We start from the raw sequence: 23347 nt of genomic DNA, 5'->3' as shown, positions 1-23347 counted from the left end.
CCGCTTTTCCGTCTCCTGTCATAAAGGTTTCAAAGTATGGAGATCCTTGCAGCGGACTCTTCCTTCTTTCGGGGCGGTCCTAGGCGTTGCGTTTTTGAAGTTGCGGTTTTTTCAGGTTGGCCTTGAGGACATCCTTGAAGCGCTTTGTCGGCCTCCCTCTTGAGCGTATGCCTTAACTAAGCTGGGAGAGTAAAACTTGCTTCAGGAACCTGGAGTTGGATATCCAGCTGATGTGGCTGGCTCAGCCAAGTTGGTATCGGATGATCGTTACGTTGATGCTCGTGGTGTTTGTATGCGAGAAGATGCTAATGTTGGTACGTCTGTCTTTCCGCTGGATTCCCAGGATCTTCTGCAGGCAGCGTTGATGGTACTTTTCTAGCGACTTGCGGTGTCTCCTGCATGTGGTCCATGTCTTGGCTCCATACAGTAAGGTGGGGATCGCAGCTGCTTGACTTAACCATGAGCGCAGTTTCAGATCTGACGTCATGATCTTCAAACATCCATTTCCTCAGGCGTCCGAAGGCTCCACTTGCACCTTTGAGGTGATTCATAGATGCTTGGGTCGGAAGGGACCTCAACAGATCATCGAGTCCGACCCCCTGCCCTGGGGGCCTTATCAAATCCATACCTCCTAAGCGGCTCTACAGGAATAAATCCACGTGCATACAGCAAGGAAAAATATTGTCAAACAACCTGACTTGTCAAACCCTGAGTAAAAATCACTTCAAATATATTTATAATAATGGTGCTGTAGTTAATAGAAAAATGGTACTAGGACCTAGGCTTCCAAATGCATAAAGGAAGGAAGTTGGATCTCTTTTGAATATTTATGTTACAGTTTTAGTTGGTTTGGGTCAGAACAGGTCCTTGTCGAACCGGGCACGTACACGTCTCCTGTATAAAGATGGTTCCTGTTCTGGACAGTTGAAATCCAAGGAAACCAAAGTTCCTTACTGATTTTACAGATAATTGTGAAGCAGAGTAGAATAAATGCTGCAGTCAAGGTGATTATTTTGGAAAAAAAATGGGAACCTTGGCCATATTGCTAAGGGTGAGTACAGGCAAAAGGAAGACCAAGGGAAGCGTGGCTTCCTTGGTCAATGAAGGGGATAATCTTGACAATAGAAGATGCAGAGAAGGCTCAAGTATTTAATGCCTTTTCTACTTGAGCCTCCTTTGTGAAAAAGGTCAGCTGTCAAATGACAGGTAGAGTTATCAGCAAAGATAAGACAGGAAATAATCAGCCTAGAGGAGGGAAAGAACAGGTTCGCGATTACTTAGACAAGCTGGATGTTTTTACATCACTAGGGCTGGATGAAATTCATCCTGGTGCACTTAAAGGATGGGCTGAGGAAATTGCAGAGCTGTTGGCAATTATTTTAAGAACTTATGGAGGTCAACACGGTCCTGGGAAAGTGGAAATGGACAGATCTGAAGTGCCAAGTCTTTGTCTGTTTAAAAAAAAAAAAAAGTTGCAGACTAGCCTGTCTGACCCCAGTACCCAGAAAGGTAGCTGAGCATATCATCAACTCATCTAATGATCTGTTTCTAAGCACTTGGGAGGTAACAAGGTGATCAGGAAGAACCAACGTGGATTTGTTAAGAGCCAGTCAGGCTTGGCCAACCTGATTTCGTTCTATGACAAGGCGACCTGGCTTTGTGGATGGGGGAAAGCAGGGAATGTGGTATATTTATTAAGGTTTTTCATATAGTCTCCCATCATTTTCATAAATAAGCTAACAGAATATGATCTAGATGAAACTACTCTGAGGTCTGTGCGTAACTGGTTGGATTGCCTGCCTCAAGGAGTCGCTATCAATGGCTTGAGATCTAAGTGGGAGAGTTATCCAGGAGCATGTTCTGGCTCCGGCATTATTCAGTCTCTTCAAGAATGACTTGCGAGATTTGACTGAGCGCACACTTAGTCAAGCTGCGGGTGACAGCAAGCTTGGCCAGCTAGCAGACACTAAGAGGATAGGATAAGGATTTAGATGGACCTTGCTAAATTGCAGAAATGAGCTGAAATTCATTGGATGGGATTTAGCAAGGCCAAGAGTAAAGTACTGCACGTGAGTCGGAGCGCTCGGCTGCACAGAAACGAAACGGGGAACAACTGGCTGTGTGTTACTGGACCACATGCTGAAAATGAGTCAACAGTGTGGTATTTTTGTTGGCGGGGGGGAAGCCAAATATCATGATGGGTTGTATTAAAAAGAATGCCACCTAGAATTCAGGGACGGTGGGATGCGATTCTTCCACGCTCTTCAGCGGTGCCGAGGCCTCGCCTGGAGTAAATGTCTAGGTTTGGGTGCCAGACTTCAGGAAAGATTATGGACAAGTTGGGAAGGGTCTAGAACAACAGACATTTTATTAGAGGTCTAGGAAGCATCGCTGAAGAGAAAGGGTTGGAAGAACTGGTGCTCTTCTGGTCTGACGAACACTTAGGGAAGTTTGGATGGCACCTTTCAACTACAGAAAGTGTTACTGGCTAGTCTTTGTCTATAGTGGACAGGGCCAGAAGTCATGGTCTTAAATTGAGCCTAGAAAATCTTTACATTTGTTACTGGGATGAATCCCTCTGGCTAAGTACAGGACAGGACTCTCCATCATTGCCAGTCTTTAAGTGCAGTTTGGACAAGCAAGTGGCTAGGGTGGTTTTAGACTGGATTGATTCTGCCTTGAGCACAGGGTTGGGCAAGATGTTCTTCCCAGACTTATTTTTCTACAATTTTTGTGAATAGGCCCAGTATCTAGTGTGATGAGGTATCCTCTACCTGCAGACAAGTTTGTCTAAAATGAAGGGAGTAGGCTGTTTTATATTGCTAATCTGTTTACCAGGGTATTTTTATTTATTTTAGGTTGGCTTGTTAATTGAACAGAACAGTGTTGCTAGATGCAAACAGGTTAGTCCATTGGGCCTTCAGTGAAGAAACTTTTAATGGGACTTCCATGGGGAATAGTATTGGAAACAGAAGCTGGAAGTTCAAGATTGAGACGCTTGGTGTTCCTCGTTCATTTCATAAATATCCTGTTCACTTCTTTTGGGGGTTTGGTACGTTGTGGCTTGAAATAAGGTAGAAAGGCCAATGACCCTCTAATATACGTTGTCCAGTAGTTCCACTGTTGTCTTATGCAAGTGACGGTGGCCACAATATGGCCCAAAGAGGCAAGGGGAAGGATTGCCAAAAGATCTTGAAACGGTTTTTCTGGTCCTTTGTAAATAGTGTGTTAGATCTTGTGTTTGGAAATATGTATGAGACTTGAAACATCTCTAACTTGATCTCGTTTGTAAATTATTTAAAATGGACTTAGAATAGACTCTGTAATCTCCTAAATTCTTATTTAAAGGCGCATTAAGCTGATTAATGTAATTTATTGTAATTTATGGCAGCCTTTGGTATTGCTCTGAAGAAAGCAAGAAGAGGGAGTCCAAAGGTTGGAACAGGAGATTCCTAGTGTGATAGCTTGGGCAAGTCCTTGAGATCTCTTTAATGCCTTTGGAGTCATTTGTAAAATAGCTACGATGTTCATCCACCTACCTCCTTAAGATAGCAAAGGTTAATTAAATCTTCAGTGCTTCTTTCTTGTTTTTCAGCATTCTTTGTATTGCGGCCCAGACATTGCCTTTATAGACCAGACTGTTCAAATATAGCTGTTCCCCCTCCTACGATTGACTACTTCTTTCTTTTCTTGTGGTTTTTTCTTTCAGGCTCTTTAGTATTCGCTGTTTCCCTTCTTGATTGATTGAGATATTTATCAGCTATACCAGGGGGAGGAGAAAAATGGGACAAATTGAGAGGAAACCCATAGATATCCTCAGGGGTTGCATAAATGAAGCGCCATAGAGAGCTCCAGACTGCGCGGCTGTAGCTAGCTTGGACTCTGGCTATTAATGATCAAACAGGTGCGGGTCTCCTTGCTGCAGCACGAGAGCTCTGGAAGAGCTAATCCAGCCTTGCAGTGCTAAAAAGACTTAATCTGCAGGATTTTAGAAAGCCTTGTAGTTTTGGTGGCGACTTGCATGGCTTGTAACTAGTAGTAAATCAAAGGAGACCGGAAGGGGGGAAACGTATTGACAGTATCGGAGAAAGGTGTTAGTTGCCATGGCAACTTGGGAACTCATCGGGAGTAGTAGCACTAGCTCAAGGTTATCTCTTAGCAGTTGCATAGCTACCCGGCCCTATTTAAAAGGAAAAAAAAAAAAGCTGCCTCTTGCTCTCTCTTCCTTTATCAGTAAGGCACGTCGAAGGCGTGGCTGTATTTAGGGTTGTTGAATATCAACCAAAACATGAAACAAGACTTTTTTTTTTAATCGTTCATGTGAAGCAACTACATGGTCCATCATTTTGGATTTTGCTGGGGGTTTTTTGTCGACCCCTTGCAACAACCAATGACCTTGGCAATCTATTAGGCATGATTTCTGAAGATCTCTTAACTGCCTTCCTGTTGATTAGAAGTATTTACCTTTTTCCTTTTTGTTTAGAAGTATTTACATTTTCTCCTCTTCATCTTGCTTCGTGCACATTTTGATCATTTATGCATGTTAATGTATCAGTTACCAAAGGGGGTGGGGAAGGAAATCCGGAGATGAAATTAGATCAGAAACGAACGCTAATCGTTCTGTTTATATCGCTAACTAAATGACATAATTTGCCAAGGGAATTTTTTACCTTCATTGAGGAATTATAGCATAGCCCCCTTTTTATTGCAGCTTTTACAGTAAGCATCGCTTTATTGGGTTAAAAATGATGTAATGCTATTATACGTAGCATGTCTGGTAGCATAAACTCCCCAGCCAAAAGACCTGATTCTTCCTAAACTCTGTACATCTCCTGGAAGATAGATGCTCGAGTCCCTGGGAAGTCCACTGAAGTGAATGGGTTTTGATTGTAATCAATATTTCACTGTACAGAGCTATTACCTTTGAACAAACTTGCTGGTTTGAAGCAAAGTTTTCCGGATAACCACTAAAAAAGTGGCGTCCCACTGGGTTTCTTGGTTGTCTGACATAGGCCAGTTTGATCACCAAATAACATCAGTTGCTCTTAGGACTTTGGGAGATAACGGTTGAATATAGGGTTTTCTCCTTAGAATATCAAGTGAAAGTGAAGTTTCTCTGTTTTTATATGGACCAGCAGCAAGGTGAAGCTCCCACACGCCCATGTTTAAAACTTACAGGACTGAAAAGAAAGCTCTCCTAGACTTCTCTGCCTCTCTAATCCCCTGAGTGAATTTAATTATAGCAAAATATTGAATGGATAGATTTCTGTTATTTCTGGATACTTTGGCCAAGTAAGAATCTGATCTGAGATGGTTTTAAAAGGTAATACTTGACGTTTGGTGAGACTGTCATAATATGAATAAGGGAGTGAGAGCTTCCAACATGAATCAATAGTAATGGGTATCTTCTATAGTCAGAAGAACTGCTTTGCTGAAAAGAAGTGGGAAGAAAGAAGTGGACTGCATGCATGTTAGAAAAAGTGTACCTTATCTTCTGCAGATGGTGTTTGGCCAGCTTGGTAGTAACGGAGATAGGAAGGTAAAATTTCTTTAGGTACCAGCTAGTGGTGTAGGTTTCGGCGATTTTTGACTTGGAGTTCACTTCTGCGTGACTTGGTACTTGGGTGTTGTGCGTGTCTTTCTCTAAAGGTTGTGAAGCCAAAAGAACATTTTTAAAACCAGTCTAAAGGCCGGCGTTTCATACGTGAAGTCAAGCCGTTGAGTTTCTGACTACCTGGCAAAATAGTTCGACAGCTAATAATGCACTATGTTAGCATTTCTGTGGATAATCGATGTCCTGATTGTGGTGAAGGCTCCAGAGACAGGGGGTTATCTTTCCTTTGGAGAAATGAGGACGATTTCTTTAAGGTTTGGATAGAGAGTGGGAGGGAAGAAGAATTTATTTGGAAAACGCTTCGAAGGGGTGTAAGCATCAGTCATCCTGATGTGATTTAATGGACTGTGTGCTGGAATGCAGCGTTCTGGTCTGATTGATTAGGACTGTCACAACCTGCAGACTTCTTTGTGGTTTTTTTTTGTGTTTTTTTTGTTTTTTTATAGGAATAATTGGTAATCTTCAGGCATTTGATGATATTTCTATGGTGTCTCTTACCCAAGCAGCTTAGAGCACTTTCTGAACTACAGTTAAGCTCTGATATACTCCTCAAAGAGAGATGTGTGGTTTGCAGGTGGGAAAACTGACCCCAAAGATTAGGAAATTTTTAGAAGGCCCCTCAGTGATGGTGGGGAACTGAATCCAGGAATTTTGCTCCTAACTTTTTTTGATGATGATAGGAAATGGAAACCTGGGTAGTCCTTGGTGTACCTTGGTGGAGCCATATTGAATTTTCCCCCCCAAAATGCTGTATGTCGATCAAAAAATTGTCCCACTGTCAAAGGAATGAAGAGGCTCTGTGATGGCTCTAGAGGCTCCTATACCCTGTCACCCTGCACCTCCATCCCAGACCAGAATTTATGAGGGCTGTGGCACGGGGTGATAGAAATAAAATGGAGGGGGAGGGACAGGGTCAGGGCTGGGAGGACCTCAGAGCTTCATAGAGGGAACATTAATCACTCCATGAGGGCAAAGGGAAATGCATGTAGGCCTTCATTATTAACCATTTGAGAAGGCAGTTAGGCATGCACGTGTCCTACGGCGGCCTGGTAGTTCAGCTTTGAAGTCATGAGCACAAACGGGAACAAATGGACTTTGCAGTGTCGTTCGGGCTAAATCAATGTATTAGTACATCAGGAGTAAAATAGCATATAATGACAGATGCTTTCTTTTCATCCTGGCCTCATTAGCGTCCCGCTGTTTCTTCCTCTGTATGTAGGTGAGGGGGCTCGAACTCCACTTCTTATGTCGTCTCAGCCCTGTGTGAAGAGATGGTTTCTCTTTTCTGCATCTTGTACGATCGGCGCCGTTCGAGTCTGTTCTTGTAGGCAGGCTGGATCCTGGCAAGGCCCCGCCGTCCCATGCAATATGCGGCGGTGGGGCGGTTTCTGTTTAGTATTCCACAAGCTTGAGGGAAGGGGAAAGAGAAGGAGCTATTGCTGAAGCATAGCAGATTTGCTTTGTTCAGAAATATTCATTTCCCGTCTGTCCTTGTCACTTTGACCTCCCAGGTGATAGAGTGGGTGTCTTCCGTGACATAAGACAAAGTCCCGGTCCTAAAGAAGCGATCCTTTAAGACGGGACAGCTATAAGGAACTGGGGTGAGAATGCAGCAAAAGCCAGTAACGAAGCAGCAATATTTAGACTGTTTTCTTCTTGAAGCCCTGCTTTTTTTGTAGAACTGTTGCCTTAATTTTGCCTGGTTTTGGGGGAGACTGTGGTGTGGCTTGTGGGCCTGGGCAAGTAGTTCACTCATTTTAGTTGCACTCAGTACTCCACGACCCTGTTCCTTGCCCTCACTCCCTGCACGATCCATGATCTGAAAAAAGAATAGCTGATTCATTTTAGCTGCTCAAAAGGGATCGTTGATGTATTCTTTTTTAACCAAATGCTGATGTTGCCTTTCCTGTTTCTAGGGATCTGGAGGTGAGTTTCTGTGGCATCCAGAAGTTCTTTAATGCATGGCACGTGATCAATACCTGGCTATAAGAGGATGCATTAAAGAGGGTCTCTCCTGCGGGATTTGGTCTGTGCACTGCTTTTCCTGAGTCTTGTGGACTTTCTGAAAAGTGGAACAGGTCTCATTTGTGCTCTGCTAAAGGCCCCGAGGAAGGGGCAGGGCAAGTGGTTGTTGCTGACCTCAGATCTTAGAAAAGAAGCTGTGCTAGCCCTAACCACAGGGTGCAGATTAATTTCTTGGTGTGCTGGCTCAGCTCTGTTAGCCCCTGCTTTGCTTGGGAGATGGGTGAAGGCAAATTTATGCAACCTTTATTCGCAGAAGGAGAAGCAGTGATTCTGCCAAGGCTGTTGGTGCATGCGTCTCCCCACAATGAGCTCAGCCCTCATGGGAAAATGAGAGGATGGGCTGTGCTCCCTTATTGGCTTGTATGGCAGTGAAAGGCTGCTGAGCTCTAGGAAGTCGATATATTTTAAAATAAAGACTGTCGCTATTCTGGAAAAGGGTACGGAAGGCAAGTTCATTCTGAAAGCTGTGTCTTTGTATGTACTCGGGCGTGCGCGTGCGTGTGTACATAGACAGTGGGACATGTCACCTCATTGCTTTAACGATGTGTATGTACCTTGCCTAATTTGGGATTTCTAAAAGGAGTTGACGTGGCACACGCATAAGCTGAACGCCAAAAATAATGATCACGTTGCATAGATCTCATGAATAATTCAATTCAGCTCAATGCTGTTCTACCATGAAAATTAAAATCCTTGCAATATTTGGCATAATGCAGCCAAACCATTTCTTTTTTTTTTTTTTTTAAGGTAGAAATATAAGGAGCCTTTTCACTTCTGTTTCAAACATCACTAATAGGTGGAGTCTTTACTTTCCACTCAGCTAGAATAAATAAATATGTAAAACCTTGGGCTGGAGGTCCTGCTATTAAATGGTTCCTCTACATGGCGTTTTGTACTCCCACTCTGCCAAGTGGATGCTGAAAGGGTCGGACAGTGGTTGCGAAGGAGTAGTGTTGAGTTGGAAAGAGTAAATCTCTTTGAAATGGGGAAGCCTAGCGCAGAGGTAGTTAGCTGTGTTAGTCGGGAGGCAGGTAGATTTATAGACTTCCTAAATCAGAGATGCACCTTTTATAGACTTTCTAAATCAGAGATGCAGAAGCTTTTGTACCCAGAGGTCTTACTGCAGCATGTCAGAAACTGGGGAAGGTGGAAGAAATGAAAGGAACCAGTGTCTGAAAAAGCATGCCCCCCTTCCAGCACCTGCAGTTGTTTTTAAAAAAAAAAAAAAAAAAGAAGAAGAAGAAGAAGTATAACTCTCAGAGTGAAAATGAAAATGGTAATAATCTATACCCGGCAGTCAAACCTCACTGAATTGATTAGGCTTCCTTGAATCCCACCCTGTGATGTTAAGCAGTCAAGTGTGAGTGCGTGTGGTAGTGAGCGTTAGATGAACGTATTTGCATTTGCAGCGTGCCGTTGATGGTTCTCAATTGTCGACGTTTAATGGAGATCGATGGAAGCCTTGTTTTATGGCCCGTATGCGTAACAGGGAAGCATGGCAAGTGAGATGCAGGTTGGATGACTTGTTCGTGGAGGGGCTGAAATGGCATTTGAGAGTCCTCCTTTAACACCTGCTGGTGCTGCTCTCGATGTCTGCCTGTGTTTTTGTGATGGAAATTTAGGTTGGGAGCCCTAACGCAGGTACAAAGCAGTGAGAAAATAAAGTTAATGCTTCTTTTTCAAGTTTTTATGTGGATTGTAATATGATTGTGATACAGGTCCAAGTTGGATCTCGTCTGTTAAAATATACTGGAGTCAGGCCACTTGGCTTTCAGGTAAAGAAGATAGATCTACTATAGTGGTTTAAAAAAAAAAAAAAAGAAAAAAGAAAGAAAGAAAGAAAAAGGAAGGGGGTTTGGCAGAGACAGAAGCAGATGGCTGCATAAGGAGGTCTCTTTTTGGGGGGGCTTCTCTTTTTATGTAATGTTTGATAGAGGCAGCGGCAAGCTGTTAAATTGTCTGATCTGTATAGGAATCTGAGGCTGTCACCGTGGCGAGATTTCAGGTTGTGGTTCTTGCTTCTCCCTGGCTTTCTTCAGTAAGGCCTGCTTATCTAAACTTTTCTCTGTAAAGCATTCTTATGGCACTAGATAATGGATAGGATCAAGAGGCAGACAATGCCCCGAAGAGCAAGGGGCCCGAAGCAAACATCCTGATAGCCAGAACGAATGTGCTCGCTGGAATCGGTGCATCCATTCAGGGGCCGTATTTACCTGTTCCCTGCTACCAGGAATGCAGTGGGGTCAATGGTGTCTGCCTTTCAGCCCTGCTTTGCTGTTTCCTGCAGACAGGTTTCCTGTGCTGGATTAAGCAGATGTTTCTGTTGGAAACATGTGCCAGCCTCTCCCTTAATACAGCAATTTCACTTCCTTTGTTCACTAGCATGAAGCCTCTCAGTACAACGTTCTTCATTCAGAAGTGCCCACGTTTCCTTCCGCGAAATGAAGAGCTGAAAGCGCCTGGTTCCTCTTTCTTCCTCGACTCGGATATCAGTGCCCAGTTAGTCAACGCAGACAGGCTGCTCTGTGTTTCTGGCCAGCTGTATCCACTTCACAGTGAGAATGGGTTAGGAGCCGCTCCCTGTGAATTAATACTGTATGCTTCTGCCACTTCACGATGCTCGAAGAATGATACAGGTGCCAGCTACTGAAATCCTGCAGGATCCTCGTGGATCATGTCAGGCACTACTGAAACGCAGCCAGGCTCTTGCTCAGGTGTTGCATGTCTAATATTCATATATGTTGGTGGTATGGTAGAGGCTCGGATGGTTGCTTTGGTTGGTTAGTGGCAGCAATTCAAAAGCTGAGGCTATTTCACTTAATTTTGCAGATTGGAAGACATCACATGGGAAGACTTGTTGCAATATATAACCGCTCCAGAGAACCTTTCTATAAAACTCATCCTAAATCTAGTGCAAGAGCTCTCTTTGGCCATCAAAGGTTTTGATATCTGATTACTCCAGATTGCTTTTTATACGTTTTCCTCCTCTCTCTTCCCCCCCCCCCCCCCGCCAAAAAAACAAACAAACAAACCAACAAACAAAAACAACAACCCAACAAAACCCAAAAAACACACCCTTCTTGGGCTGACTGTCTTGGGTTGATAGTGGAGCTTTGTATATAAGACTGGCTGCCATTTACATCTTCAGCGCCTAAACATATGAACTGTATCCAACCACTGATTATGCCAGTTCTCTATTAATTGTTTTTATGGGTCTTCTTTTGCTAAAGTATCCCCCTGTGAATTGAAATGCTGTATGGCAGTTTCCGTGGGTAAGAGCTTGAGCTGCTTATGCTTTCTAGGGAGAGAAATTTCAGTGAGCTGATAACACCTTGCTGTTCTAACAGCTGGGGGCTTATTCATATTCATGCTTTACAGGCTGGTGAAGTAACTTTGTGTCTGGGTTTAATTTTGCCTCTGTGTATTTAAGCATCCTGAGGCTGACCTTGGACCAGGATGGTGCTCATTTTGGACTTCATTTCCCCCCAAAATGCTGAACGTAACAGCGTACTGATTTAGCTGTGAGTTCTTGTTGCTCAGGTCCACAGAATGTCGTGTGTGAGAGAGCCACGTTTGTGCTATGTAGGAGGTAAGTGGTGTATTTATTTATTGCTGTCTTGAAAGCGTGCGTAACTTTGAAGCCATTCTGAATTGGGGCAGAGTCGGATAGTGGTTTTCATCAGCGGCTCTTGGTGCTTCCTAAGTATAGGTGGTATTCTTGTCTGACAGGCAGGGGGGAAAAAAAAGTAATGCACTGATAAGAAAGTGTGATGTCCATATAATATGGTGATGGATGCACTAGCAGTACTACAGTAGATGAATTTCTTTGAAGAAATTTAATGCGCATTAAGCGGTTTTTGGCAGGTGTCTACACGTGCAGGGGTTTGGCAAGAAAGTTAATGCCAAGTCCCTGCGGCCCTGCCATGTGCCCTAAGTGGCTGGCAGACCTGGCACTAAAGTTAGTGCTGGGTCACTTCTACACATGCATTAATGTGCATTAACTAATCGCGCCGAAGTTTGATACCTGCATTTTCAGGTATCACGTTTAGATGCGATTAGCCTAATTTTGCCATTTTTAATGCGCATTGAAGGGTGTGCACATGTCGACATGTGCCCATAACCTGCTTTAAATTGGGCTAATGCACATTAACACATCTCATGTAGACGTGCCCACAGTGAAGCAGTGGCAGGGCCAGGATTTGAATGTATATCTCCTGTTGCCCAGTTGCTCTAGTCCAACCACAGTAGCAGTGGCTTGAGATGGAAGACCTCCTTATCCCCTCCTCCTCAATGTGCGAGGCACTGAATTTTGTAATGTTGGGCTTTGTAGACAACTGAGTATAATTGTGTTGACTCCTGGCACTCGCTAGTAGACCTTTTCACTTGTCTGTAAGGAAATGCAAAACCTCTCACTTTAAGACCGTTTGTCAAAGGACCGCTGTTCCTTAAGAATATCAGACCAGGCAAATTGTATTTATTGCCCAACTGATGAAAACTCTGCCATCAAAGGCAATTTATTTTGCAATCTAACTGGAAAATACAGTGGGGATTGAAGGTGGAAGGTTGAATGGTAATGACAGGATTGGTTTCAGAAACCATGTTAATGGGGCTGGTTTTACTTCAGTGCCGTGTTGTGCAGTCTGCCAGAACATCGTCTAGCTCCGGCCAGGAGGAACTAAGCATTTTTTGTTGTTTTTCTTTTTCCACCCCCTTCCTCCTCTTTTTGCACAGACATGTCTTGTGCAACAACCAGTGGAAATCCCCGGGCGCCCCGGGGGAACATTTTTATAGAAACTTATGTTCTGGTGATGTCTTACCCCTCATTGGCTCATGAGAAATCTGGCAGGAGGCTAGCTCAAAATGTTCAGCGTGTCTTTCAAATCCTCCGTATTCCATCCAGGCTGAAAATCAACTGCTGGCTTATTTAATTGTTGCACTTGAAAATTCACTTTTCTCGTCCATATTGGGTCCAGCAATTGTTTGGGAGAAGGAATCCCCTTCTGCGATAAGAATTTAGGGATTGTTTAAATCGGGGGCAGGCAATTATTTCAGGTGGAGGGCCGCTTACTGAGTTTTGGCAAGCCGTCGAGGGCCGCACGATGGGCATCCAGGGGCAGCTAAATATTAATTTTCTAAATTTTTTTTAGGGGCTCCGCGGGCTGGATAGAATGGCCTGGTGGGCTGCGTTTTGCCCGTGGGCCGCATTTTGCCCCAGTTTCAAGTAGTCACTGGAGATGGGTGGTAGGTTATGTATGGAAGTCTGGGACTTGAGAGAGACGCAGCCCCAGGATAGCAGGAAGGCAAAAGGGCATTCAGAAGGGAGAGCATTCTTCCGAAATCTAAAATCCCCGCGAGCCTCCTTCGCTCTTCCCTACAGGATTGGTTTAACAGGAAGCAGTTTGAGTCAGCGCTGACAAGCTGCCCAAAAGAGCGTGGATAAGGTTAAATTGCATAATTCACCATATGCTATGTCTTGCAAAATGCACAGCTATTTCAAATGTGCAGCCATGCACCGCAGGATGTGTGGATATATATTAACACCATGAGCTGGAGATAAGAATGGCTGGGCATTGATTGCTCTTCAAATTAGATGCATTTGTCTGTACCTTAGCGCTTTAGGCTACAAAGCTGGGACTGTCTTTAGAGGAAATGAACTGCTACTTTTAACCTGGGGAAAGTTGCTTTCTGTAGGGATAAAAATACAAAGAAGCATTGCAAAATGTAGCAAGCTTCAGAGTTATCTCTAATGAGAAGAAAGAGTAGGTACCCCCTTTTTTTTTTCTTTCCCCCCCCAGCCTCTGGAGACCTGGACTGCTATTATGCCATTATTGGAAATGTTTATCTCTCTTCCTTGCAGTTATCTGCCTCTTGCGCCGTTGTGTAAATTGGATCTAACCCCTGACAAACAGACCAACAACAAAAAAGCACTACAACACTGAACCTAAGATAACATAGCATTAGAGGCAGGAAATAATATAAGAAAAGGAGAGCTGAGATGTTTTTAAAGGGAGACGACACCTCTTTATAGTCCTTATCTCTGAAGATGTGTATAGAGTATGTAAGAAACCTTTTCAAACATTGTGGACCCTCATAGGGAGACAAGTAGGCCTAAAACCTGAGCTCTCTTTCAAAAGGACCCTTTGGAAAGGTATTGATAAAGTGCTTAGTGACTTTGCTTGCTGATCATATAGTTCCTGAATTTCAAAGGAAACCCTTATTGCGTGTGCTGCTGAACTTGGGCTCGTCACAACTACTGTGGCTTTGTCTATGGTTAATGTTATTGGGTCAGTGATGGGCAATAGTTTATTGGTGACTCTTGACCACGTCGGGGATTATCCAGGTTTGTTGCAACGCTGAATCCTGTGCCGGGAAGTTCAATCCTCACTTGCTTTCTAAACATCCACCCCAGGAATGCCAATAGCATGGTCTGTGTTAGTGTCACTTCACAAGTGCCAACCACCCAAAATAGACTTGCACAAATTAATAGTCCTACACACGTTAAAGCGACTTCTTGACTTCTGTTAGCCCATCTGGTTAGCTTTAAGCACGTGTCTAAGTACTGCCTTGATTTGAGGGCTGGCCTCTGGGCAAGCCCTTTGAGTTTCCCAGCGTGTGAATCCTGGATGCACCAGGCTTTCGTTGTGCCACGGGTGACAGGGGCGTATTTGTAAACGTGTAAAAGCTTATGGAGATCCATAGCTGGAAAACACGGTAGAAACGTGTAGGATTTTTCATCCCACCAGATGTGGTTTTGTGTAGTGCACAACTGAATGTAATGAAGGCATGTTCAGAACATAAATGACATTTTTTCCCTTTTGTCGTGACTCTACATAGATCTCTATGTAGACGCTACAAGATCCGAGAGACCCGAGAAATTAACGACTCGGAATATAATGAGACGTGCAGGGGGAGAAGGAGGGAGTGAAAGCGTCCTCCAGTATCTTGCTGTGTAATAAATGGAAAACCCAAACTTAACTTTGCTGTTACAGAAAGTGCAGTGTACTGCACTTACGTTAAGTCTTACGTGGTCATCAATGACCTCATCATGCTTTAAAACAATCCAGACTAGGATGAATAATCAGTAGAAGAATTTGTAATGCTAAAGCAACATTTTATCTAAGTGCTCTTATCGTTCATTGAATACTTTTTCATTCCTTTTGAGGCAGTGAAGCAACGGTATCCCTTGCTCAAAGACCTTGAGGCGTAGAGGTGAATGAATCTTTCCAGGCCAGGCAGTATTACTGGCAGGGTAGAAAAGACAGCCAAGATCACCTGCCTGTAGCATCCTAAGCGAAAGACTATGTTCCTTCCTTCCTCCTTCCCTTTTTGTCACGTCTGCTGGAGCAGACTAGGCCCTACGTGCCGTAGGAGGTTTTAACGCCGCTGCGCATTGACAGCGTTTGACTACTGGTGCGTTTTTCGTTCTACGAAATTCTGATTTTGTGACTCATAGCTGTAGGCCTTTCTGACTCATTTTATCTCTGTGGTCTCCAAAAGTGCCAACAGACTGTTGCCTGTTTGTCACAGCCTTATTTTCTACTTTTAAAAAAAATCATTTGAGCTCAATCTTTTATACCAAACTGCTGCATCTCTACTTGATGGAAAAGCTGGAATATAGGAACAAATAGTCAGACTTTTTGGCAAATTCCAGCCATCGCCTGGGCCCTGTGACATATCACAATGTAGCTATATGTCATTCCTCCCCTCCCTTTTCTTCAGAGACAGGTGAGGGGCTATGGCGATCCAGACATGATGCTGTTTTCTGACTGTCTGGCTGTAATCAGGTTATGCTTAGTGGTTTTTTAAGAGCTGGTTTTAGGATGCCCAAAGGCACTGTATTGTAATATTACCATACTTGAAGGGATCTTGCCATGTTTTTCCTTCCTTTTAATGTTTGACTTCCATATTGGCTGTGTGCTTCCTTTCTGGGAATGTGCGCATCCGACCATTTCTTTTGTGTTTTCCAAGTTGTTCAGACCTTTTTTCTGCTCACTTCCTTGAAGCCTTCTCTCTACCTCAAAAATCAGTTAGCAACACGATGTTAGAAACGCCAACCCAGAAGCGTTTTCTGATATTTATTTTTAGGTTTATTCCCTGCTTTTGGTCAAGTTTTGAAGCTAAGTGGAATATATATCTAAACTAAACTATAGCTTTAACCGTAACCTCCTTGGAGAGTTTTAAAGGGATAAATGACCAATGTCTGCCTTATTGCACGTCTCTCTAACATGTAGAGCATAAGTTAATTATAGTCTTCGGGAGACGGGAGTTTCTGTCGAACAAACTGATAGCAGGCGAGGCCACAATCTAAAATTACTGCTTCAGCCTACTGTATAAGGTGGCTGCCTGCTCATTTTGGAGCCCTTTGCCTCTGACATGCTGTTGAATCACTTGAAAGAGGAAAAAATCCTGGCAGGAGTCATACTTGTAAATTCAGGCTTGTCGACCTTTTTAGGAGCTCTGTGAAGTTGTGACCCGTGCGCTCGCTTGTGGACCGCAAAATGAATGGCTCGCTGGGCCGCAGTTGAAGCTCTTCAGTCTGGAACTCGCACCCTTGCCTCTCCCAATGTACAGACTGCTTTTGCTTTAAGGACTTTAGAGCATCTCTGCTCGTCTTTAATCTATATGACGTTAAAATGTGAGGAGGACCAGTCCTCGCAAAGGAGTCGCAAGGGACTTTTCCGGTTAGGCAAGATGGCAGGCAGCAAGTTTGCAGAGCCGTTGCTCAGCCAGCGGATCTGCATGGGTGAGGGTTTTTTAAAAAAAATCTTGCATGCAAACTAGGAGCAGTTTCCTTTTATTTTTTACCTCCCAACCCCTTCCCAAGTCGTCCTGCTTTTTAAATGCCTTGGCATCTGGGACTAGGATGGGAACGTGTCATGTTGGCGTGTCTGTTGTATCTGGGGTCTCAAGATCAGTGCAGATTTCTTGTTCTTCCTGGAATACCAAATTGTCAAGTCTGTGATTCACCTGGTTTGCCCTTCAGTTCCAGCAATCTTATGAAGTAGAAAAATCACTGAAGAAATGAAACTTCTTGTATGGCGATGATGTTACTTATCTGTGCAGGAACGTGGCTTGCAATAGAAGAGGTGACCCAAGAGGTCAAAACCCGCGTACTGGTAGCTCACCATGTGATGCTGAATAAGACATTTCAGCTTGCTTCTGTGTGCCTCAGTTAACATGGCTAATCATCAAATGATGATGATACTTGATCACAGTGGGTTTAGGAGGCCTACTACTTTGGTATAGAGTGCTTCCAGATGTCCTAGTGCAATGTGTTTTACTAGAGAAAAATGCTGTCTACCTCCTAGTGAAGGAGGTTGTGTTGAAAACTGTTTTGAGCAGAAACTCCCTCTCTCTCCTTTGGTGACCTCAGGAGCAAGGAATCACTGGTGTGATTTGAAAGGAGTCCAGAGCCTCTCCTTAGGGTCCACAGGCCAGGTTTGAAGGAGGCAAAAGGGGGACCAGTTTATTTTTGAGTTAAAGCCCTGTGATTCATCCCTTTTGACTAAACGGGAAACTTCCCCCGCTGTAGAGCAAGAGCCAGCTTTTTCTTTCTGCTTATCCAGATGGCAGTGGTTGGTAGGAGTTGTCATGACTTTCCTCTAAGCCCGCCCCAAAACCGTCTTTTGGTGAGGGTGCCGTCCTCCGCGCCGAGACATCTCCTGCTTAAAGCGTACCTTCAGGGGCATTCGTGTCACGACGGCGATTGTGAAAAAGCTCGTCTTAAGGAGGAAAAGTCACTATGGCATCCAAGGAGGATGGGTTTCGTTTCTGCTTTGTTTGCGTTCTGCTTACTGAGCAGTTGAATTTCCCCAAGAGACTTCCCAAATTTCTGCAAAATCACATGGGAAAGCATTTCTCTTGTGTGTCGTCACACTCCCAGGAAACAAATGATCAGCTGGCAAATGAATTTTGACAGCAGTTCTCATTGGTGGGATCCAGAGGGGAAATTCCCTAATTTTTCTCGTATAGACACAGTACGGTGGTGAATGTCTGTTATTAAGAAGGAACCTTTTGGTGCCTAGCAGAAGCAGCTTTGGGGAAGCAGATGTGTCAAATGATGTAAAAATGAAACTTGAACTGTGAACTAGTAGAAGTTACCCCATCTAGAGGGAAGGATTAAACCAGCTGCCAAGTTGTTTGAAGAGCTTTAAGCAGATTACATTGAGATCAGTGGTATGAGTAAAAGTGTGGAGAAGTGGAGCTATGAGGTCTTCAGCAATTGCATTCCTGTACCAGAAGCGACAGAAAGGTATTTAATTCCCCTTGGGTTTCATGTCACTAGAGCTGGTATTCTCCTAGAAGGTGCTGGTGGCGGGGGGGGATGCTTTTTGGGATGGAGGAATAAGTGCAGTTGGCTGTTCACATGAAGCTCGTGCCTCTAAAAGGATGAGGCAGGGATCACGAGACGCTCTGCTTACCAAAGCACAATCAGTATTTTTTTTCCGTGTTAAATGATGCTCTGTCCCGCTGTCCTCGAATCTGCCCGGGATGCTCTTGGACATCTGTCTGGGGCCAGGAAAAGGAGTCTCACTGCTTGTCGTGGCCCAGGTCAGGGTGTGTGCCCCCCTGCCCCTCACCAAGTATTAAGGTTTCCAGATGCCTTTTTGCTTGCACACATCAAGTAGAGGTGTGGTCTATGCACCACTGGGGGTTTCTTCCGTGTAAATTCAGCTGATCAGATACGTAGGACAATAATGGCAAAGTCTTGTGTGAGGTCGGAGCAGTAAGGGCAAAAAGGGAAGCCCCCAGGGACCGAGCAGAAAAGGTGTGAAAGAGGGATGTTGGAAACAGGACTCGACTTCAAGTTTGTCTTGGTACTGCAGCCATTGTGGTCCGTTTAGATAGCCCAGTGCTCTCTTCTCCATATTAAATAGTCCTTTCAGCTTTTCCACGCAAGTCATGCTTCCCAGGCCTCTAATGATAGTAGTTGCTTTCCACTGAACTCTTTCCAGTCTGTCCACGTCCTTTTTGGCTAGGTGTACACTTTGCTGGGGTCGTTTGACCCCAGTACTCTTTCCTGCTGTGGCAGGGGGTCGAACTAGATGATCTGCTCGGGTCCCTTCTGACCCTAGAAACTATGAGAAGTGTAGGACCCAAAGCTGTACACGGTACTGTCGGTGAGGCCTCCCCAGTGCTGAATAGTTCAGCTGTTACCATCCTGTTGAGCTGACGAGGTGAATGGGCGGTTTAGACCGAACCGAGTCATGCTGACACTTCCGTCACCGAGTCCGAGGCGTTCTCAGTTGAATGCTGGCCTTGCAAATGGGACAGTCCTTCTGCAAGGGAAAGGATGCTCGTGGCAATGTAGGTACCATTTGGGGTCTATAGTTCTTTGCTTTTCAGAAGGGAAGTAAAAAAGGAGAGTTTCGCCCGCAATTTTGAGTAGAGAAGTGAGGTCATGAAGACGTGACTTCTAGTTGTGGTTCTGCAGGATGGCATTTCCTTACCGTGGATAGCGCAAATGTAGTGAGTCCTTAATATTTGAAAACAAAAACGCTGTGTTTTTAACTGTACATCTCACTGGTTAGTTGAAGGATCTGTAGCAAGGCTAGGCTAGTGAATTTGTATTCAAATAGCAAGGATCAAAAATGTATCTCTGCCAGTCAGCTCTCCTTATAAAAGTGTAAAGGAAGAGGAGTACAGCTTGTTCTGACGTGCATTTTATGCATTGCTGAATCCTCATTGTATTTAGAGCCCAGGACTATGTCTGGGTGCTGTATACCTATTGCCCTGTTACTTTAATTGGCCGGTTTTTGTGGAAGGTTGGATATGGCATAAGGCCGTTTATTTCCATTTGGATTGGATACTAATGCAGCGGAGTATACGCAGACCAGTGTTCGCAGTGGTTTCTGAACTCTCACTGCTTTCTCTGTAAATGTTTAGCGAGGAATTGCTAAGCTTTCACTCTTGTTTTTTTGTTGTTTTGTTTTTAAAGCAGTTTGCTTAAAATAAAAATGAAACTGGAAGCATATTTACTTGAGAGGGAGAGAACAGTCCAGCACCTTCAGCAGTCCTTTGCGTGTTTGCCTCCCGTTAGCTTATTTTTCCTGTTTTTCTTGTCGTTTATCCATTGAAATGTCCCATACCAATCCTAAGGGGAGCATGCCGAATGATAAATGGAAATAAAAGGGAGACGGTTGAGTGTCGGCTTTCTCTGCCGACCTTAACTCTCAAATTACAAGGCAAGCCAGGTGGCAACTTGAATTTGTTCTCGTAGCCATGTTGAAATGCTGAGCTTGAAGTGTTGAAGTTGGCTATGAAAGGAATGCAGATCTTCTGGGATTATATTATGCTTTGCACCTCTGCCCTTTCTGTCTAAGGCACGTCATAACACAACGTTGAACGTGGTGCAGTGGGTGGCAGTTGTTTCTCATGTTTGTAAGTAGACAGAACCGTTTTTTCTCGGCATCCTCTTGTTCCCGGGGACGTGTTAACGTGTGCTTAGTGAGGGAGTTTGCGCGGCACGGCATTTTAAGGCAAAGCCCAAGACGGGGAACGAGAAGGCAGGAGGTTTTAATCTTGGTTCAGCCACTGACTCTGCAGGAACCTGAAGAAATCTCTTTTCTTCCTTATTCCTGAAGCTTCAGTTTCCAGTGGGGATCAAGGCTCATTTGCCCTTGAAAACAGATGAATGAGAAAGATGGCGACCTACTATTAAAGATGAAATAATACTTATTATGCGGCTCTACTGCCCACTAGTAACTAGTGCAGGCAGTATTGTAACAGTGATTTCCCGGAAGCTGCCACTTCCCTTGGAAGCAGTAAACTGGAACTGCACTTCCTGTAGCTGCTGATGCTGTCGCAATGCTGGAAACCAGGTACAAAAATAGAGGCACACGCCCTCTGCGTGGGGTGGCACTGGATTTTTGTTCTCTCTTTAGTACAGTGGGGGTTTTGGGGTTTTTTTTGGTGCGTGGAGTTGGCCGTACTTTTCAAAAGCAAGCCCATTTTACTCTTGTAAGAGTTACAGAGGCTGAGCTGTGCAACTTTGCTGAGAGCCAGCACTGCTAACCTGAAAATCCAGCAGCCTGGTAATAAGGGCTGGAAATGCTTCCAGCTTGAGGGCCTCCAGTGATGGATGATGTGAGACTTGAATGTCTGCGTGACATGACAATAGCAGCTGTGTGAAAGTGGATTCAGGGTGCTGCTGGTCCTGGGACTTGGCCCATAACAAATGATGGCGCTGGCAAAGGTTATAATGTTTTTAAAAGGGAAATGGATTTTTTTTTTTTAGAAGGAGGAAGATAATTCTGATGTGCAACTGGACAGATGAAAAAGAGAGAGCACAATATGCAAGCAGCGGCTCTTGTGCCTGCAGTGGTAGAAAAGCTCCTCTGTGTAATACAGTAACCCACAGCTCTACCACATGCACTGCATTTGACTGTGCCCTGGTATGTTCTCATGGTATGTTCGAAAAAACTTCGGGGCCTGTGCAAGCAGTGGGATAACAAGAAGACATTTTATGCCCTTGAAAGCTCGGGGAGCTCCAGGAAATTCCTGCATTCTTGATGTTATTTTATTTGTGGCCAAAGCAAAGCACTGCTGAAAAAAATCGATGAGCAAGATTGCCCTTCTCTAACTTCACCCCTCAGACTGGGTGCACTGGTATTCAATGGCCTATTGTTCCCCACTGCTCGCATCCCTATCAGCTGTTACTTTTCCTCTTGCAGAAACAGTGAGTTTATTTACAGAGAAAAAGTCCTGATGCAGCACATTCTGTGGGAGGAAAAGGTTACCCATTTGCCATGGTGTTTAGCAGGCAAAGGGCGGGTGAGAGAGCTTGTTCGGAGAAACTTCAATATTAAGTTGGAAGTGAACTGCGCTCGTTGTGGTACTTATAGTCAGACTGGTATGGTGTTTTCTAGAGGTGCTCACGTTTTAACAAGGTGAGCCTTAGGAAATGAGCCCTTTTTGTCATGTGTGGTTGCCACTGAAGGCCAAGAAGGGGCTTCATGTCACCTACTGCAGCCTCCGGTGCAACAGGCCTGGTGTTTGGGGGTTCTTAGTTTTACTCTCGCCTTGGGATCTGTATTGTGTAGTTGAAGTCCATCTCATTAAAAGACTGAGCTGTGCTCACTGTGAAAGAGGCCTGAATCTCTGAGCGTCCCCAGTATCCTGCTGAAACCAGTGGATGCTGAGCTCATTCAGCATGTAGCCGTATTGGGCCAGGTTCTGAGTTTACTGCGTTGAACCTGCAGTGTAGAGCGCGTTCCCCTGACTTTTTTTTTTTTTTCTTTTCTAGTCCTTTCTCCCTTGCATGCGTCTCCATGATGCAAGATGCCAACTACAGCTGAAATCAATGCAAATAATAGAGGCTGCCCTGCACCTTTCTGGCCCTTTGTGGGTTCTGCAGTCACTACACTGAGTTGCTGTGGTTTTCTTCTACTTGCTACGAGAGCGTTTGCCTGAGCTATTACAAGCATGTTGCTGGTGCAGAAGTGCTGAGCTCACCTTGCTTCCACTTTCTATAACAATCAATGAAAGGTTAACAGGGAGTGGGAGGGAATAACTAATGCAGGTCATGTAACAACTGCATTACCCCTCTTAGCAGTCTCCCCTCCTTCCCCCTACCCACCTTGCTTTCTGACACACATGCTGCGTATTGCTTCTAACATCAGCTGCTTGTACATGCGTGCACCGGTGGAGTAGCTGCCTTTCCCCCCCGCCCCCCCGAGAAACCACAGAGCGGGGAACAAAGCCCTAAATGTACAGATGGATGTATGAGAGAAGCAGTTGCTGGGCCTGAACTGTTTTTCGTCTTGCCGGTTCAGCAGAGAACCCCAAAGCTGCTTTTCTGTTTTGTTTGCAAAGGGATCGCACTACCTACGTCTCTGTGACAAGTGATCGCCCCGGTATGTCAGGATAGGGAACGGTGGCTCAATCGACAGGCTATTTAATGGTGCAAGCTGGTAGTCACGTGGGTAGAAATAGAGAGAACCAGTGCGGGTTGAAGTCTTGGTCTGCTGCATCTTAAAGAGCATATGTCCACATTTGTTCATGTTTCCCTGCTTGTACCTATTGCAATCTGGTAGATGAAATACGGATGCTAAATAAAACCATGAAGTTATTTTCCGAGCCCTCAAATTCCATAATAGCAGGGCCACTTTTTCAGTATTGTCTCAGTTCTCCGAAGCAGCAGCAGCACCCTAAGAAATACATTGAGAGCTTGGTGGTGGATGTCACAGCGTTCTGGTTCGCGAACAATGAAGCGCACAGACCTGAACCATTTTTTTAACTTTCAGCTCCCATTTTGGTGGAAAAAGAGCAGTATGCCAAATGTAAGGAGACAGATGCTTTTCTTTCGAAGTATGCGGCAGGAGCATCTAAAAGAAATAGATCAGCTAATTGAAGAATCGTATGATAGGATCCTCTCTCAAATGGGGGGGCTTCACTGCTGGCGAGGTTCCAAGCAGCACTCCACACGGCCACACGCATCTCCCACACTAAGCGGATAAAACCCTTCTTAAATGAAAAGGCTTCAGACCCCACTTTTAATAAGATGAAAAGGAGCCAAGGGCTTGTATTTCCATAGTAGGTTGCTAAGAACGTGCCCCTGACCTGCTGCAGCGCATGATGCCCGTTCAGCTGCTGTTTGCGCAGATGAGGATCTACTTCCCGCGTGCCTCTGCCACTCCTGTAGACTAGCTTCAAAGACTGTGCCCCTGTGAGAGGCCTAAGGCCTGAGCCGGAGTTCATTAAAATCAA

At 44.6% G+C, this 23347-nt stretch overlaps 1 protein-coding gene across 4 annotated transcripts in view; it reads left to right on the top strand.

Annotated features, from left to right (window-relative positions):
- Nucleotides 1–23347, top strand: part of SRGAP2 (SLIT-ROBO Rho GTPase activating protein 2) — a 160266-nt gene that overhangs the window by 39417 nt on the left and 97502 nt on the right. The window contains exon 1 of one of the 4 annotated variants that reach the window (XM_019546532.1): nt 17818–17891. The exons of the other annotated variants lie outside the window; for them this stretch is intronic. Coding sequence (XP_019402077.1) covers nt 17846–17891 — 46 coding nt within the window. The 5' untranslated portion in view covers nt 17818–17845. Of the gene's footprint in view, nt 1–17817; nt 17892–23347 lie in introns of those variants that run through there. 4 annotated transcript variants of the gene reach the window in all.

The sequence above is a fragment of the Crocodylus porosus genome, unplaced genomic scaffold (genome assembly GCF_001723895.1).
Source record: "Crocodylus porosus isolate Cpor-Errol unplaced genomic scaffold, CroPor_comp1, whole genome shotgun sequence".
NCBI lineage: Eukaryota > Metazoa > Chordata > Crocodylia > Crocodylidae > Crocodylus > Crocodylus porosus.
The sequence above is the reverse complement of the archived record's forward strand: the minus strand, read 5'-3'. Positions and strand labels throughout refer to the sequence as shown.